This window comes from Poecilia latipinna, unplaced genomic scaffold, assembly GCF_001443285.1.
Source record: "Poecilia latipinna isolate Pla-1442-1.1 unplaced genomic scaffold, P_latipinna-1.0 Scaffold1685, whole genome shotgun sequence".
Lineage (NCBI taxonomy): Eukaryota > Metazoa > Chordata > Actinopteri > Cyprinodontiformes > Poeciliidae > Poecilia > Poecilia latipinna.
Genome location: NW_015114301.1, coordinates 38,570 through 56,351, shown reverse-complemented (window position 1 = coordinate 56,351; position 17,782 = coordinate 38,570). Strand labels below are relative to the sequence as shown.

Genomic DNA, 17,782 nt, shown 5'->3' with positions numbered 1-17,782 from the left:
GTTCGAAAAAAAAAAAAAAAAAAAAAAAAAAACTCCACCTAAATCTGAAGGAAGATCCTCGTGTGAAGAGCATAGGCTTGGGTTTGGGTTTAGGTTCCTCAAAGAGGCGGAAGAAGGCATGATATTCCACACAGATCTTCCAGAAGACTTTACAGCAATCCCTGCTGGCCATCAAAAACTCCAGCGTGTCCTGATAGGAGCTCTGAAAAAAAAACATTGAGAAATAATTCACAACTCTGAAGCAGTTTGTGTTCTCCAAGTATGACGAAACATCATACATTTAGATCTGGCCTTAGCTTGATGAGGAAACGTTTTCGCTTGAAGCTCAACTTGCGTATTTTGGACCAGTTGAAGGCGTTGATCCTCGTGTGTGTCTAAGGTGGTGAAAAATTAAACGCCTTTTAAAAACTTTTTTATTTTTGACAAAGTGAGAATAACTAAGAAACACAACCAGCAAATTGATGTTCACATTAATGTCTGTGTGAAGCTACCTGGAAGACCAAAACGCCGGTGTGCGCCACAGCCAGATTTAACTTCGAACCTTCCCGATCCTTGGCAGGATGCAGCCGAATCCCGTAAAAATCCAGCTTGCGAGCAACCTCCAATAACTGAAAATCTGACTCTGCTGGTGACTGACCTCTACAACACACACATACATGTAAATATTTACAGCTGCTAACATTTCGTCTGTATTTCTAAGGAGGGTGATACCTGTCAAGCTCATTCAAAAACATAATACTTCAGTCACAAAGGTATTGAAAAACACTGTAGAAGAAAATGCAAAAAGGAAACAGGCAGGTGACCAGAATCAGATAATTTAGAACTGCATCAATAAGACCAGTCTGGTTGCTGTAATACCAATAACGTTTTTTTTTTTTTTTTTTTTTTTTTAAATAAATAACTTTTTCAAGTAATACTCCTTCTACATTGTTTTATCGAATAAAAAACTAAATCATTGAAACTTTTCCGATAAGGAAAAAATGTCTTAGTTAAATAAAAATAATTTTAAATCCAACTCTATCAGGGGTGTGACTAACGTTAGGCTTAAAAGTGTGTGTACATTACACTATACGTACAGGTCATACAAGTTCCTAGTGTTGAGTTTTTGAAGCACAAATTGTGGCTGGTGGAATGAGCAGCAAACCTTAACTAACTTTCTTAATTCTCATTCGTAGATAAGCCTTCCTGTTTTCTGTGTGCCACTTAACAAGGGATTCAACTCAACATGGCACCTGGCCAGAGGAGCCACAGATATCGTTATCAGCTGTGGTAAAAACCGGCTCTCAGAAGCTGCAGCTTCAGAGAGCAGTGAAGCTTGTCTGAAGCTGCAGCGGCAGACCGCTGAGTGCTCATGGCCCACTGTGACGTAGAGCCACTGAGGTGTTGGCAAAGCTTCTTCTTAAATAAGTTATGAGAAATACTTGATGGAGTGGCTGGATGGTGTGAGGAGATCTGGAAGGGTTCCAGTAATGTACTCCCAACGGCTTTAAACTAGATAGAATGAAAAAGTAGTCCAACAAAAAAAAAAAAAAGCCAAGTTCAGATTCACTTCTCTCAAACTTCTGCATCAGTCATCTCTAAATAGAGTAAAAAACTGGGTTTCATCCCACTAACCCAACTAAAGACAGCTGTCTGTTTGCATGTGTGTGCGTGTGTGTGTGTGTCACTTGGTGATCTAAAAGAAGCTTATAATCTCCTTTTGCTTCATGTTTTACTTCATCAGGGAAAGAGAAGCTGGTCAAAGTTGTGGAGAGGAAAACGTGATAAAATCTTCTGCAGTTTAAAGACTGCCAAATCTGCAATGAGCTGGTATACATCAAAGTATATCCATGCATTAGAGTCAAAACTTGAAAATCATCCACATATGCTCTCCGTGAAATCTGACTGCACTTGAGCTGTTTTGCACAGAAGAGGGCCAACAAAGTCTCTAAATGTGCAAATCTGGAAGACACAAAGCCCAAAAGACTTACATTAAGCTGTAAAACAAGTTATAAAAACCTGGCCAATGTAAGATTATATACTGTATGTTAAAGTGCTGTGTGTAGCACTCTGAGAAATAACCCATTCATTCAGTGGCTGCTTTCCTGAATGTGTCACTCGAGTAATAAAACAGCCCAGTGGGACAATAACAAAGCCTGCAACAACATTTCCTGTTCACAGCTGAGGAGAAAAATGTCTGTTCACCCACTGACCTTGTGTTATTATTTTAACCGTGGTTTAAAGATCACACACTCACATATGCTTTGAGTGAAACTCCATGATTTTGTCGATCAGGGGCATCTGATCTGGAATGTAGTTGTTGTTTAGCAGGTGTGAGCGGCAGTGGCTCTCGTCAAAGTCCCCAATCTCAGCTGAAACCGAAGGGAGAAAAAAGAAAAAAGAAAAAAAGGACAAAAAATAAAGAATTCAGCTTTAGAGTTGACGCCGCAAGGGGAGAAACGCGCAAACGCGCTTCGATCGCAACAGGCTAAAGAAAGAGGTCCAGATATGACCGGCAAATGGAAATGAGTCGTTGCTCTGCTGCAGCTCTGCAAGATTACATTCAGACATTAGACTGAGGGGTCTCCATGGCAACACAAAGTTAATCAATTTGAAATGCTGCGCCGTGTGCAGCATGACAATGTTTGCTGATAAGCTGAAGATGAAAAGAGCAACAGTGTATCTATAAAAGACAGTTGTCAGATCTATCACTGCTTTGGTGGCTTGAGCCGAGCGCATGAAACTTGGCCCTGCGAGCCTCACACTGGATGATGTGGGAGACCATCAGAGCCGCGCTGGTGTCGTTGCACGTCATGCGTCCACTGGAGAGATCCTGCTTGATCTGGAGGGCAAACAGGTACCTAGGCACAAAACACACACAAAAAAAATCACTTTAACAAGTCTGCCGATGTGATTGAGGGTAAATATGAACACAAGATTGAATTTGGCACTTTAGGAATTTATCAGTAGAAAAAAAAAAAAAAAAGAAAAACTGTTCAAAGAGACAAAGTGTTTTCTCAGGTCACATGGATCATAGAGTTGCACTCCCACTCGTTTGTTGCTTTGTATTATAGGCAAAGAAAAAAAAAAGTACTAAAACTTTTTCATTGTTACAAAAACATACAAAGGTGAATTTAGTTTGTGCTGTCTAAGTAAATTAAGTTGTTTGTTGGGTTGTAGTTTTGAATTGATGCACGAATGCAAAAGTAATAAAACTAAAAACAACCATAGACTATATAGTACCGGTAATCAATAAATAAAAAAAACAAAAATCACCAAATACTGGCTTAACGTATACAACTGTCTCCTCCATGTCTTGTAATGGGATTACAATTGAACTAATAATCAAAAATATCTCGTATGAACTGTATTGGGTGCATTTAAACCCTTTGTTGCCAGAGTTTGTCTATCACTTCTTAAAATAAGATTTAAAAAAAATAAAAATTAACAGTGTTTTTGCCATCATGTAGATGCAAAATTAAGTACATTTGACACCTGAAAAAAGCATATATAACAAATATTTTTAGAGATATAATGCAAATAAACAATATCAGGCATAGTAACAAAATTTACAGTGTGTTTTATTGATGCTGATGTTGTTAAACAGGGCTCTGAAACTGAACTGCAACAAGTTTCTGCACAATCAATTCTGGTCCATTATCACAGCATTGTAAAGGCAACTAGATATTTTAAACTGACAACTGTATTTTGCTCAAAATCTGTTTGCTATGTAAAAAACTAAAACTTTTCTTTACTGGTCAGTCTTCCTTTGATCTACTGTGGTCATGAGGCATGACTTATGACAGAAAAAAAAATATTCTTCAACACAAACAGCAGGCCCAGAATTTTCTGGAGGGACTAGATTTCAGTTCTGCTAAAGAGCTAAAGTGTGTTGCTGTGGGTATCCTTCCTGCCCAATGTTACGAAAGCGGAAGTCACAAGATTAAAGGATTAATACAGTTCTGTCTAATTTGTTGGTGCAACAAATTAGACAGAACCTTCAAGGGCTTTCAAGATTATTGACTGGGAAGGGGAACCACAGTTTCAGATAATGTCTTAAAGTAGCAATGTTTTGGAACAAACATCAGCAAAAGCCTCATTGTTACCATTTCTGTCAGGAAATAAAAAGCAGGCCAGCAACCAAGGTAGTTAAAACTTGACAAACTAATCAGCATGTTCACCACTGATCTTTTCAGAATGGATTTAATCTCAATCAGATCCTAAATATTGAGATCTTATTGAAGGAGAAAAGGAGGCAATATTCATGGAAATGAGCAGGTTTACACTAGAATCACAGTGAACTCCTGCCTAGTCGCTGTACAGAATTCGCCTAGTTACAAATTTTTCTGAAACTTCACTCCAAATTATTTACTGAAAATTAGACTATTTGTGAAGTTTTTTGTAGAGCATGACTAAAATATCAGAAATAAAATTAAGTTTGGAAAGCTAAAATATCTAGGCACAATGCTACTTGACATGCTATTGGCAAGAGTTCGCAAAAGAACTAATAATAGTACAACTAAAATAGGCCATTACAAGCTTTTTTAGTGGGGGTCTCACGTATTTGCAGATTTTAGCTGTTCTTTCGACATGTTGAAATATGTTGTTTTAATATTACAAAGGGTTGAAACAATTTTTGAGTTAAGATTATTGAACTGCAATACTCAGTTAACTCTGAAACAGAATAACAAATCAAGCAACAAAAAAAGTCTAAGATTAAAACCACTGAATGTGTATGTTTGAAACAAACTAGACACCAAATGCTCCAAATAATAGTAACATATCATATATTAATGAAAAAATAGTAAGTAGAAACAGCTTTCTAATATCTTTCTCATACGAACAATCAAGCGATTGTCTAAGCTTTCATCAGTTGAATGTCAGTTTTTTTCTCTGTGCTCTCCTAAAAACATGCAGCACATCCGTATCTACAGAACACAAACCAGAAAATCATTAGCTCTACATCGCTAATCTCCAGAGGGCTAAACCAGCGAGATGGCAGCCATGACATTTGAATCCTATAACCAGAAGGGGGAATGAGTCATCATGAAGTCAGGGCCCATGTTTCATGTATGCCTCAGTTACAGCAGAGGCCTTTCACACTGACATGTATACAAACGTACGTCTCTGTGCCAAGAAGAAGACAAACGCATCTCCTAGATAACGGGAGTAAAGAGGATCCGCTCACCTCGTCAGCTCCTCCAGCAGCTGCGCATGGTCAGGGGGGAAAAACTTCACACTGAACCTCAGGGTTGTGTTTTTCGGTCCTGCGCGGAACAGGTTCATTAATAAAAGAACATTTGCATTTTAAAAGGAGATTATGCAGAGCAGTTACTCTCTTACAAGCTCCAGGAAGGACAAGGCTAAACAGCATACTGAAACACTTACGTCGAAGCTGCTTAATAATTGGTTTGATGTGGTCCAACCAAACCTGTGAAAGAACAGCAGAGGCTTGTTCAAGTACGAGTTGTTGAACAAATAATGTGAGCAATTTTGAGATGAGGCTTTATTTATTTACCATCATGCTTTTGTGGTTTTGAAACTCCAGGCCAAAGTAGTCGCCTTCAATCAGATTCATGTGGGAGCACACCAGGTCAAATAGCACCTTGCCCGACGCTTTTTGCTGTGGACAAAATCATGAAGGACAACACTAAACACAAAGCAGAAAAGGCAAGCATTTTTTTTCCCACTTTCAGTATTCTGCCTAGACACATTTAATGCATTTTATAAGCTTAAATACATCATATTGTTTCTTGACGACAAAATGAATCAATATGCCTTGATGCTAAACAGTCACATAGTTTTGTTGGAGAACATTAGCAAACAGACAGCATCAGGAAGACCAAGAAACTACAGAAGATAAGGGACAAACATTTGAAAAAGCTACAACAATTATTGTGTTATGAAACAATATTCCAAGCTGTGCTTAATTCAATATTTGAAACAAAACCCCTTACAAAACAAAAACACATCCACTAAGATATGGTTGTACCGCTAAGCTGACGAGGCAAGCAAGGACAGCAATGAGCCAGCAGCCAAAGGGCCAATGGTAAATCTGGAGAAGCTGCAGAGATTCACAGCACAGGAGACTATTAGGTGTGCACTCTACAAATGTAGCCTTTATGGAGGAATGACAAGGAAAAATAACTTTTTGATTTTTCTAATAACTCCATAAGAAGCCCTGTTTGCACTTCAACATAATCCATGTAAGGTATACACACATAGTAAGGCTCTCAGATCAAATGAAAACAAAACTGAACAAGTTGGTGTACTTGGAAAATGTGGTGGAAGGATTGCACTATGTATCCCCATTCCCATTTAGTGGGTTTCCACAGAAAGAACTCTTGTTCTACGATTGGTTCAGCTCATATGCCTCTGAATGCTGATTTTTTTTTGTTTTTTTTTTTTGCCCCCCATAAGAACCAACTGCCGTTTCCATATATTTTGGGAACCAAACACGCATAATCAACAGGTGGCGTCAGACAACTCGGAAGAACAGCAGAAGAAGAACGTAATAGCAAAACAGACCTTGATGCACTGGGTGTATTACTTCCTTGTTTACAGAGGTTCCTTTATGTGCAGCAAAAGAGAATCCAAGCTGTCCAGCTGATGCGGAAAAGGTTTATTTGTGTTTGCTGCCGTGCTCGTTATTTCTTTGTGTGCAGTTTGACTGGCGCACAATGTGATGTCTCAGGTTTGCACTGAAATACCAGGTATTCCACAATGCCCAACTAGAACCAAACTAGACACTGGGGAATCTCGTTCTTGAGCAAACATGTGACACTGGTTCAAAATCATGCTCAAGAACTGGAATGGGCTCCAAACTGCATCGATGGAAAAGCCCTGTGAAACATGGTGGATGCAGTATTATGTTGTGGGCATGCTTCTCTTCAGGAAGGGGATGGGAAACTGGTCAGAATGATAGTAGGCTAGATGAAGGTTGCTAAAGACTTGAGACTGGGATTGAAGCTCATCTTCTAGCAAAAGTCCAGACATGATGGAATGATTTATATTAAATCAGAATAATGTGTTAAACTGGCCTAGTAAAAGCTCAGATTTAAATCCAACACAGAACTTGTGGTGAGACTTAATGAGTCTGACTTATTTTTTTTATTATTATTATTTTTTTTTGAATGGGCAGAAATAGTACAGTCTAAAAAGGGTGAAGCTGGTAGAGACATGCTGCAAAAGAGCTGCAGAATAAACTGCATTGACAGATGGTTTTCAATGCAGTTGCGTTGAAGAAAAATGCCCAATAAACTTTTCAGAACCATCTACCATTTCACTACCTTGTGCATAATCTTGTCTATCCTTGTTCTACTGCATAAAATCCTTAAAAAAAAACTTTAAAAATCCTCAAAATATTTGTGGCTGTAACACACCATTTTAGAAACACAAAATGGGTGTGAAATACTTACAATGCCCTATTAGTTGATCATTATATACCAATTTTCTGTTAATAATGTGTCACTTTCTGTGTCACAAATGTCTCTTTTGGCCTTCCTGCTTCCATGCTAGTGTTCAAAGAGCCTGCCACGAATAAGTTTCCATCATGCATGTTGCAGCCAAAGGGGCTGGGTTGAACCTCGTCTTTGATCTGGATTTTCAGTGTCGCTTGCTGTTGCTGACGGCCCAGCAGCCTTTGAGGTGGAAATCATATCAGGGTGGGATAAAAAGTTCCCCTGACCACCTCAGTCTTCCCTCAAACACCACACGAACTTAACTGCACACTTTTGGGCACTGCGAGAAACACACAAACCTCAAAAATGTACCTCAATCAAACTGAGAAACATTCCCACATGGGGTCACATTGGTGTCAGGGATTTTTCCCAACAGATTTCTGTTACAGACACTCAGACATGGCTTGACTCACAGGCACACACACAACAGGAACACGTCTGCCTGGCTGCTTCCTCGTGACTGGTCTGCACCAGCGCACAGCATATCTCAGCTACAGAATGTGAGTGTTTGTAGTAGGAGCCCCTCCTGGCTTGATACCGATTCAGAGCGCTGCCTTAATACGTTTCAAGAAAGGCGCTCTTACATGAAAGGACAGGGACATGCTGAGGTGCATGCTAGGACACGAATGTCTCTGGTGCAGCTAAAGGGAGTTGTCGAATTTTAAATTTAAATGACGCTGCCTGTGTTCCTCCAAATGCGTAAAGAATAAAAACTTAAGCTCTGTCAGCTTAGTCAAAGTGATTACACATCCTCATGTAAATGGAAAACCTTCCCCCAAACGAGACAATCTACCACTTTTTCCCAGCTTGCACAGGGAGTTTTCTACTACTGAGAGCCAGCTGTTTGCATATGGTGACAGAACCAGTGAGGGTGATGGTAGAGAAAGAGGTCACCAGTCCAAACATACATATATACACGCATTATTTAATGTCCTGAGAGAATGCCGTGTGTAAAAGGCAAAACATAGCCAGAATGAATTCAATGTTTCTTTCATTCATTGCAGTTAAACCCAGCATAGAAAAGCCATCAGCCTCTCTTTGAGGCTCTTGTGCCCAGCCATGTAATTGTGCCATTGTTGATAAAGAGGCCACACTCTGTGCAGAGACAGGTTGGGCAGAGGCTGATTAAAGCTGACCAGCACTTGATTAAATGCAGCTTTTTGCATGCAGGAGTCATGTCACCGGAAAGGACAACACAAAAACATTGTTAATGACGCACCAGTCCCTAAGAGTGATGTGTGCGTTGTTGCTTATCCAGCAAGAATAAACACACCGTCAATACATCTTAAGGGGGCGGTGTAACATATTTTCCAGCTACATAGTGCCGTTTTATGGCACAATTCAGCAACTCTGTTACCTTCAGTTGTCATGAAGCTGCTGTATAAATCAAACATAACTTAAAAGAGATTTGACTTTGCTTTTCAATTGCCTTTAAATTGGACTCCATCTCTTTAAGAAGCTCCTGCTCTTTCCGACACTCACTCTTCGGCACATCTTCACAACAATGCTGCTCCATGATGCTGTTTACAACCGTACTTATGAGCGCTGAAAAGTAGTTCATGTCTTAAGCTCAGCAGCTGCGTTGTTCCACCAGGTGTTGCTAATTGCTACTATTCTCAAGGAGCTAAGTTGGGAAGGCCCACGCACACAGATAGAGCACATGTGTGCAAAGCTAAAGTTGAAGGAATTGACACGCTTGGGAACGCCCTCTTTAGAGCGTTGCTTAGACAGAGGCCAACAAAAGGAATTGGAAACTATTGTTCGGTATCATTTTGCTTTGTTAGCCCGTAAGGATAGCATGAAAAATGGACCAGCGCTGCATTTTAGTCTTAATAAATGGAATACATAAATTCAACTCAGTGACTCTTCTTCAGCCTCATACATCAAGGACCTAAATGGAGAAAGAATAATTCTCCACAAAGCACGAGAATCATTATCCACAAATGAGAAAATAAGCATTTTCAACCTAGCAAAATTTGTCCAAGAACACAAAATCAAATTATATAGATTCATTACACATAGAGTGAAATATTTCAAATCTTTATTTCTTGTAATCTTAATGATTATGGCTCATAGACGAGACCAAAATTCCGTGTCTCAGAATTATAAGATTACATTAGATCAATAAAAAAAGACATCCTAAACAAAAATATCAGGTTTCTGAAACATTTTCATTTCTATGCACAAAATACTTGGTGGTAGCGCCTTTTCCAGGATTCACTGCATTGATGCGTTGTGGCATGGAGGTGATCAGCCCATGGTTCTTCTGGAGTAATGGAAGTCCAAACTGCTTTAACAGCATCCTTCAGGTTATCTGCATTAATGGGTCTGACGTATTTCATCTTCCTCTTAATAATACTCCATAGATTCTCTATGGGACTCTGGAAAGGCCAGGCTGCTGACCAATTAACACAACAACATAATGGTCACTGAAGCAACTTTGGTACCTTTTGCTTTGTGGGCAGGTGACAAATCCTGCTGGAATATGAAATCAGCATCCCCGTACACATCATCAGCAGAGGGAAAACATGAAGTGCTCTATAATTTTACCCATGGTGTCAATAAATGTCCTCTGGGCATCTGTCAAGTCAGCAGCCTTCCCCATGATTATGTAGCCTCCTGACCTAGAATATGACCATTTAGATGCTCAGGAAACCTCTGCAGGCTTTTGAGTTACTTTGCTGATTAGGGTGTGACACCATGGGTTTCCAATATTTAACTTTTTCACAGTATTCTGAATTTTGGGTATTTATTGTCTATAAGTCATAATCATCAAAGATAGAAAAAAAGGCTTGACATATTTCACTATGTGCATTGAATCTATGTATGAGTTTCACTTTCTGAAATTAGTGACAAAAATATTGAACTTTCTCACAACATTCATATTTTTCAGATGCACCTGTATATATTTGCATGTAAACTACAAGGGATTTCAGATGTAACATCTGCAAAGGGTTAATGTCTTCCAGCTTTTATTCTACACCAGTTTGGCAATAAATGATTAGATGGTTTTTAACGATAATTTGCTCAAATTTCTTTTTATGATAAGGTTTTATAGTAGTTTAATTACTAAGCATGGCTTCAGTTTTACTTTGGTTCATTTAGTACTTAACCTTCAGTGTGAAAATTTATTTTTCACTCCTCTGCTTTGGTATTTCCACATATTTTAAATTAAAGGGACATTCTGTTTTTGAGCTGAGCACTGAGGCACACCCATGAGGCCTGGCGTTTGTGCAGCTGAGCAGCAATTCCAGTTAATTTAGGTCACCGGAGCTACAAAAGACAAAACAGAGGTAATTTAATTTAATCTGACTTTAAAGAACCATTCATGTGTAGTGATTTGAAACTCTCCACCAGTAAAAGTCTTGATGTAAATTATGAAACAAACTAATCCCATAAATTAAAGAATTTAGACTCAGAAAAAGCCCAAATAATGGTAACACAGAAGGTCAAAAGTTTGCAGTTGTTCATCATTGGCAACTCACTAAACAAAATCTCTTTTGCTGAAATTATAAATGGGTTTCTTGTCAAAAAAAAGTTACTTTTAAAAATTAATAGTTCTTATATTTTCTTTGTCACTATATAAGTTCTAAAACCAATAAATCATTTTGGGAATTTATCTCAATGTTATTCCTGTTACAGTTCTTTACATTATTGTCTACATATACAGGAAATTATTACTGTTAATTTCATGGAGAAATTGGTTCTTCTCATTAGTTTTGCTTTTTTGTAAACTTTTAACCTATCAGGATTAGATACAATCTACAACAAATTCAAGCCACGTTTGTTTTTTGTTGTTTAAATTTATAAAGCCGTTTTTTGTTTTATCATTTTACCCTGGAAAACATCCAGTTCAAACGCAGCATCAATAGCCCAAAATTAATGTGATCTTTGAGATGAATGTATCGCCGACTGGAACTGTAGGGATATAGTTCAATCATCATGAAAACAATCTGTGACCAAGAGCGTGCATGTCTTGGAGCCTTCGTTTCAGCAGAAAGGTTACATTTTTAAGAAAACATTGTGCCCTGCAGCTGACATTTCGAACCGTGTCTGCAATGGCAACAAAATGTCAGCAATCTCCATTTTTATTACCTTCATCTGTAAAAGCATAATAGTCACATGTTTTCATTGGATCAGTAAGTTCCAGGAAGAGATGACGCGGTGCGAGTCAGCAGGCATGAGGGAAGCATCTGTCTGGCCCAATTATGTTTGAACCCAGACTGTACTACTGTTTACATGTGTCTGCATCGCTACACTGACCTCTGCTTGCTCAGGCTGACAGAAGATGGCTAAATGAAGATGACAGCAATATCTGCGCACGCCTGCTTTCTACTTCAGGGAAACCCCCCCCCCCCCAAAAAAAAAAAAGATCTCCCCCTCTACGTCCCAACGCTTGTTAGTAAGCTCCAGTCAAGTCAAAAATGCGACTATAAAGGTCAGGTGTAAAGTAGCTGTGCTCTCCCTAAACTGCTGCCCTCCAGGAATTGTTAGCATGCTCCACTTCACCCAGAATAACCCAACAACTGGCGGTTCTATCCAAAACTTCAACTGCAGGTTTTGCATTTTGGGCTGGGGGAGGGTACCATGGGTGGCAAAGAGACTGCCAATGCCTTTAGGCTTCCAGATGAAATGAAAGAACAAAGGGAGTCAAGTCCCCTTTAATATTTTGGTTGTGGTGCAGTGGGATCAGTTGAAGTTGACAGTGAGAGCAAATGGGGGGGAGGGGTTCATTCAGAGTTCCTACCCAATTTTCATGTTATAATTCTGACTCAGAGTCCCAGTGTTCTTATTCTTCCTAAGCTCAATTTTTAAAGAATAAATTATACAAAGTTCAAAAAAAAAAATTATGGCAAATGAAGTGGTCAAACATGGAACATGAAAAAAAAGGAAAGTTGAACGAATGTAAACTTAAATGATTAATGAATGAATATATAATTAGTTGGATGAATGGTCAGACATATGGATGGAGTGACATATTTTGTCATGGAAAGCCAGAAAAAACCTAAATCAAATAACTCACTTTTTACAGACAGAGTGTTCTTTTCCAATAATCCAGCTATGCTGCCCCTGTAGCACCCGCTGGTGCAGTTATAGTGTAAAAGATCAAGAATTTGTCACAACCCAGCAGGCGGTTTTCAGCTGTGCTTTAGATCAGACGGTTTGAGTCAGAGGAAGGAACAAAGAGGAGAACAGAGGAAAAAAAAAAAAGCCTTTGTTAAAGTTGACACTCAAGATATTTAGTCGAATAAAAAATGCCGAGTAAAAATCTAATCAGAAACAGACTTCAAAATTCGATACATTTCCAAACTCAAAGATATTCATAGCAGATGATGTAAAATTATGAACATTTCAGCATGAGACACTTAGCTCGTGATTTTTTCCTTTAAGAAATACAATACAAATTACGCAATTTTTTCCAGTGTTTTCCAAGTGTGGCTAGTGCTAGGCAAGTCTCTGTGTTGACTTCCTTGATAATGTGGATTCTCATCTTCACTGATATTTTCACAAAGCTGCTAAGATTTCTGAATTCACTACAGTGCATACAAGAGATTGACAACTTAAAGGTTTAAAAGAACAACTTTGCTTAACTTTGTTCAGCCTTCCTGTTAGCTGTTAGCTCTCTTGCACTCTCAACACCCAACTGAACCACAGAAAACACTCAAAATGTTATGAACCTCATTTTGCAGGTTTTGCACGTCATATGACTTCATGTTTAAACTCCTCAATGAGACTAAAAGGTTTTTAGTCGTCTTTATTTTGTAAATAAATGAAGAGCATCGCTGTCAACCCGTAGCCCGGTAGTACTCCATTATAGTCCCATTCATAGCCAAAAAAGTTAGAATATTTTTGCATTTTTAATGGGCCAATCTTTGTCCAGGAGAAAATTAGAAAATTCTTTAAAATAATCAGTTCTGATGTGGCAAAACGAAGGTAAAGGATGTTGTCTCCATATTCTGAAATCCATGTAAAAAGCTATTTGTTTCTCAGAAACCTAGGTTATCTTTTAGACTGTGGAAAAAGTCTATATTTTCTACATTTAATTTTCCATTATTCATATTTATCCAGACTTGGAATACTATAAAATCCCCTGGTATTCTTTATTGATTCCCTCTTGAGAACTAAAACTCGAGTAAAGAGGTCAAACGTTCAGCTCTCATTACAGTGACGTGGCAAAGGAAAACCCCAGGAACAATCTTGGAGAGTTTTAAGTGAACCATGGCTTTCCTGATACCGCCGCTGAGGGAAGGGCTGAGATTACAGAGCTGTTTACAGTAGCCGCCTGTAATATTCCCACACTGCGTCCTCCTTTGACTCTTATGAAAAACATATGCAACGACCCAGCGGAGTTCTGAGCAAACATCTATTCATGAAAGTGCTGTGAAAATGTTTCCACGTGATGTTTGTATAAGTGCAGGTATGTACTGTAAGGGAAGGACAAGACAGGGAGGTCAGCTGCAGCTAAAGCTCATTGAGATTCAGGTCATGCACTGCAGAGGTTCCCAGGGTGACTCTGCTGCTGCGCGAAGCTGACAGAGAGATGGGAGGAGCGAGGCAATCCTCCGGATAACCCTGTGAACCTGACATACAGATGCAATGTCAGTGTGCAAAACAGTGTGCTTGTGACTCATAAAAGACTGCATTAAAATAAAAATAAAAAACTGAAAGTGAAGAAATATCTATGTTTTTATGTGGTTGGTGGGAGAAATAAAGGGAAATGTTTTTTTTTTTTTTTTTTTTAATGGTCCAAACTCTGATGTTCAAAAGGAAAAACCTCAACAGAACCGAAAAGAAAAGCAATGATTGGGTTGCCACGGCTGTCAGAGTCATTCGGTCACAGTAAGCCAGCCCATAGGGCCCGAGAGGACAACCATGAAAAAGATGTCCTCTAAGATTCACCAAAGCCCCCGCCATCGCCTCCTGTTCTTCCTCGCTTTGCTCACCCCACATTAGTTTGCCTTCCTTACGTTTCCAAGACTCTGGCCTGCTGGAAACATATTGATTTTGCATAAAGGATAATTAGGTGTCCTGTTGTGCTGCTGAATATGCAACAGCACAAAGCTGAGCGCATTTTTGCAAAGACCACCAACTGTTAAGACGAAGGACCATAAAGCAGAGGATGATAACAGGTTTGTAGGCCAAAAGTAGAGCTTTGGCCAGACAGAGAAAGCATAAATGAGACCGCTTTCTTTTTTTTTTTTTTTCTTTTACTAGCACAAATTCAACTGAGCATCTGGAAAAAGGGGAAAGTATTAATATATTAATTATAACTGTTTTTTCCCCCTCTCTCAGCCATTAGTTTAATAAAAAAAACTATTTTTGGAACCCAATTAATATGTTTGATTGGGAGCTTTCATACTTTAACCATACCAAAATGAGCTGTAAAAGTTAATATATGAAGTATTTGTGAATATTTGTCTCTTTAAAATTATATTTTGAATATATTTCAGTAGGTTTTCAGGTTGCACAAATTGAGTTTTTGATGCAAGTTCAAAGAAAAGGTGTGATCATTTTCTGTTATTGAGTTAAGCCAAGTGTGGCATCAACACATAATGTAATAATTATCTGTGCCTCAGCTGATCTGAGCAACCGATCAGTTTTAAGTATGAAGGACTTACATCGACTAACTCCTGTTATCATCGGTGTGTCTCTTTGTTCAAAAGTTATAATCGCCTCATGAATTAAGATCCAGTGACAGCCCTCTTTCTCTCATAGCAGTGAATCTCACAAAGCTCTGTGTGTGCAGACAATCAATAGGTTAATTAGGAGTTTAATTAGGTGTAGCTGTGACACACAGCTCCCACAAGGTGAGGCCAGGAAAGAGACTTTCATAGTTAGTCTCATTTAAATAAACATGCCAAAGATGAACTCTCACCGATTTGGAAAAGTCATGAATTACTTCCCATGTCATGGTCTTGTGCTTTAGAATATTGATGAACCTTAGAATAGTTTACTCTTAACCTAAGTTGACTTATTACATATACTTTTATGTTTTGTTTAACCTGTGCATCAGGATTATCCTGGAATTTACACTCGTTTCTATGATGTGTCATTTTAATCATGTATCTTAAATTTATAATCAGATCAGAGCAGTTATTCTGAAGTATTGTGCAAGGCTACAGCCTGCTTCCGAAAAATAAGTAGCATACCAAGGGGAATAAACTCAACCAAGCCTTATACGTTATGTGAGTTAATCTCAAACAGGCAAATAATTTGAGAATCTAAACAAAGCTCAAGAGACAAACTGAAATCATTTCTAATGGCAATAAACCCTCACAGGTCTCTGCATGATGTGGCTCAGAAAAAACTAGTTCTGACATCCTCTGATGTTGGACAATGCAGCACTAGTTTCCAGTTTTATGCTTCCTTTACCAAGAGATGGCATAAATGCACCCGTAGATTAATTGCATCTGCACCAAGTGTGAAATATTTACCTACGTCAAAATTTCAGAGGAAATGTGGAAAAATTTAGCAGGAATGTGGGCACCTGAAACTTTGACCCCACTGTTGCCAACTCAGCAACTTTTTTGCTATATTTAGTGACATTTCAGACAAAAAAAAAAAAAAAAAAATGGTATCAGCCAAAATCGGAATTGGCAGGTCGGGCTTTTTAAGGATCTGTAACTGGCGATTGGCCAGAAAACTGCAATCGGTGCACCCACAATGATTTGTCCAATCAAAGCAGATTAAGATTTAATAGAATTGCTAATATTTAACAACAGACTGTGCCAGCAGTACAATCTGCTGGTACAAGTCTGCTATAGTACCAGATTTCACCATGCTGACAACCCCAGGGCAGTACCTTGTCCTGGTGCGTTCCATCAACACTCAAAAGCCACCCCATTGCAGACCATCACAGTTATTTCTGGAGAGATACTAGCTGTAAAGTACGATAAGCACTTGGAGCTTGTGTGGTGTTTAAGAGCAGGCAGGTCTCAGGGGGAATTTGTTGGTGCCGTTCGTTCCTTTAGCTATAATCTCCTTCAGTAATAAATAATGACAGCTGTGCATGCTGCTCTGCTGGTGAGGCCAATCAATTGGGCTTCTTGAGATTAGCCGTAAACTACTTATCCCACAGAGTAGCAAATCCAGAGGCCCTTAGTCCTGTGATGTCAGGAAAGTGCATGGAGGATGGTTGCTGGGAGGGAACATAAAAAGAAACAACAAAAAAAAAACTATGTAAACTGTTTCAAAGAGAAAAAAAAATACCTTGCAAAACTTTACCAGCAAGATTTGTAAATTTTCAATGAATCTATGCATTTCACTCGATGTATCTGTACCAGGAGTATCAGGGTATCAGATGCTCCTGCATTCATTGCAATAAAATAAACAAATAAACTACACATACAAAACACAAACTATTATCTACCAATATACAATTTCTGTGCATCTATTCAAAATAACAAAGAATATATAGGACAGAAACTGCATTGTATGTTTATATGTGTATTTTTACATTTGCAATTGGTCAGTCAACTGGGATTTCCTTGTCAGAATATACCTGAGCTAAGAACATACAGGTGTAAAGACAAAAGCCTTCGAACCAAGCCGTCACTTCAAGGAAAGGAAGATTAAGGTCAGCTTCCAGAGAATCTCCTTCACTTTAAATAAGCACTTCTGTTGTAGCCGCCGAGTGTTCAACAAGTTCTCCACTTAATATAAAGACCAGAGGGACTTCTGTTTCTGAGCATGTAGGAGAATTTAGATTTTGAAAGGAATATTTAACGTTTCATTTTTACTTTAAGAATACATTTTATGAGCTATTCTTAAAGTAAAATGTATTGTTCACGTATGTTGGGATGGTGTTTAGATGCATCTGGATTTTGATCCAGAGGCATTACTGTGGTTGTGGTGTACTGAACAAGAAAAACATCCTCATTGTACGGCGGATGTTCCCGTTTTGTAGCTGGAACTGCCTGAACAAAGGTGATGCAGCATTGCATTGTTTTGTGCTTTGAAAAGGGTCCTGAATCAAGCAGGAAAACTTTAACAGCTCCTTTTCTGCTAATCGTGACAAAGATGAGCCCCTTCACAGTGATCCTTAAATTAGTCAGTCAGTCTGTTTTGTAAAAGATAGGCATAGGTATCAAGATATACCAGGGTCATAAAAGGTTACCGTTTCCAATGTACTAAAATGCCTCGCCCTACCACTCCTGTGGGTTTATACTGCTTTTATTGAACTGGAAGAGACGCAACATACAGCAACATAGAAGATTCGTTCCTGACTAAGTACCCGGCATTGTGCTTCAATGATTTGTCTTTATCATAGCTAGATGTTATGATAAACATTTGAAAACAACTAAATTTAAAACCTGTTAAGTACAAAGTCATACACAGCCTGA

General features: G+C 38.7%; 1 protein-coding gene across 7 annotated transcripts in view; it reads right to left on the bottom strand.

Moving 5' to 3' along the window:
• The window catches only part of LOC106964521 (FERM, RhoGEF and pleckstrin domain-containing protein 1-like), a 66,574-nt gene that overhangs the window by 22,110 nt on the left and 26,682 nt on the right, over window positions 1–17,782 (bottom strand). For all 7 annotated transcript variants that reach the window (XM_015060084.1, XM_015060083.1, XM_015060082.1 and 4 more), the window contains 8 exons: window positions 5,498–5,602; window positions 5,368–5,410; window positions 5,168–5,246; window positions 2,743–2,840; window positions 2,237–2,351; window positions 492–639; window positions 279–374; window positions 39–202 (listed from right to left, as the gene is read on the bottom strand). In XM_015060084.1, the coding sequence (XP_014915570.1) occupies window positions 39–202; window positions 279–374; window positions 492–639; window positions 2,237–2,351; window positions 2,743–2,840; window positions 5,168–5,246; window positions 5,368–5,410; window positions 5,498–5,602 (848 nt within the window). The remainder of the gene's footprint in view (window positions 1–38; window positions 203–278; window positions 375–491; window positions 640–2,236; window positions 2,352–2,742; window positions 2,841–5,167; window positions 5,247–5,367; window positions 5,411–5,497; window positions 5,603–17,782) is intronic.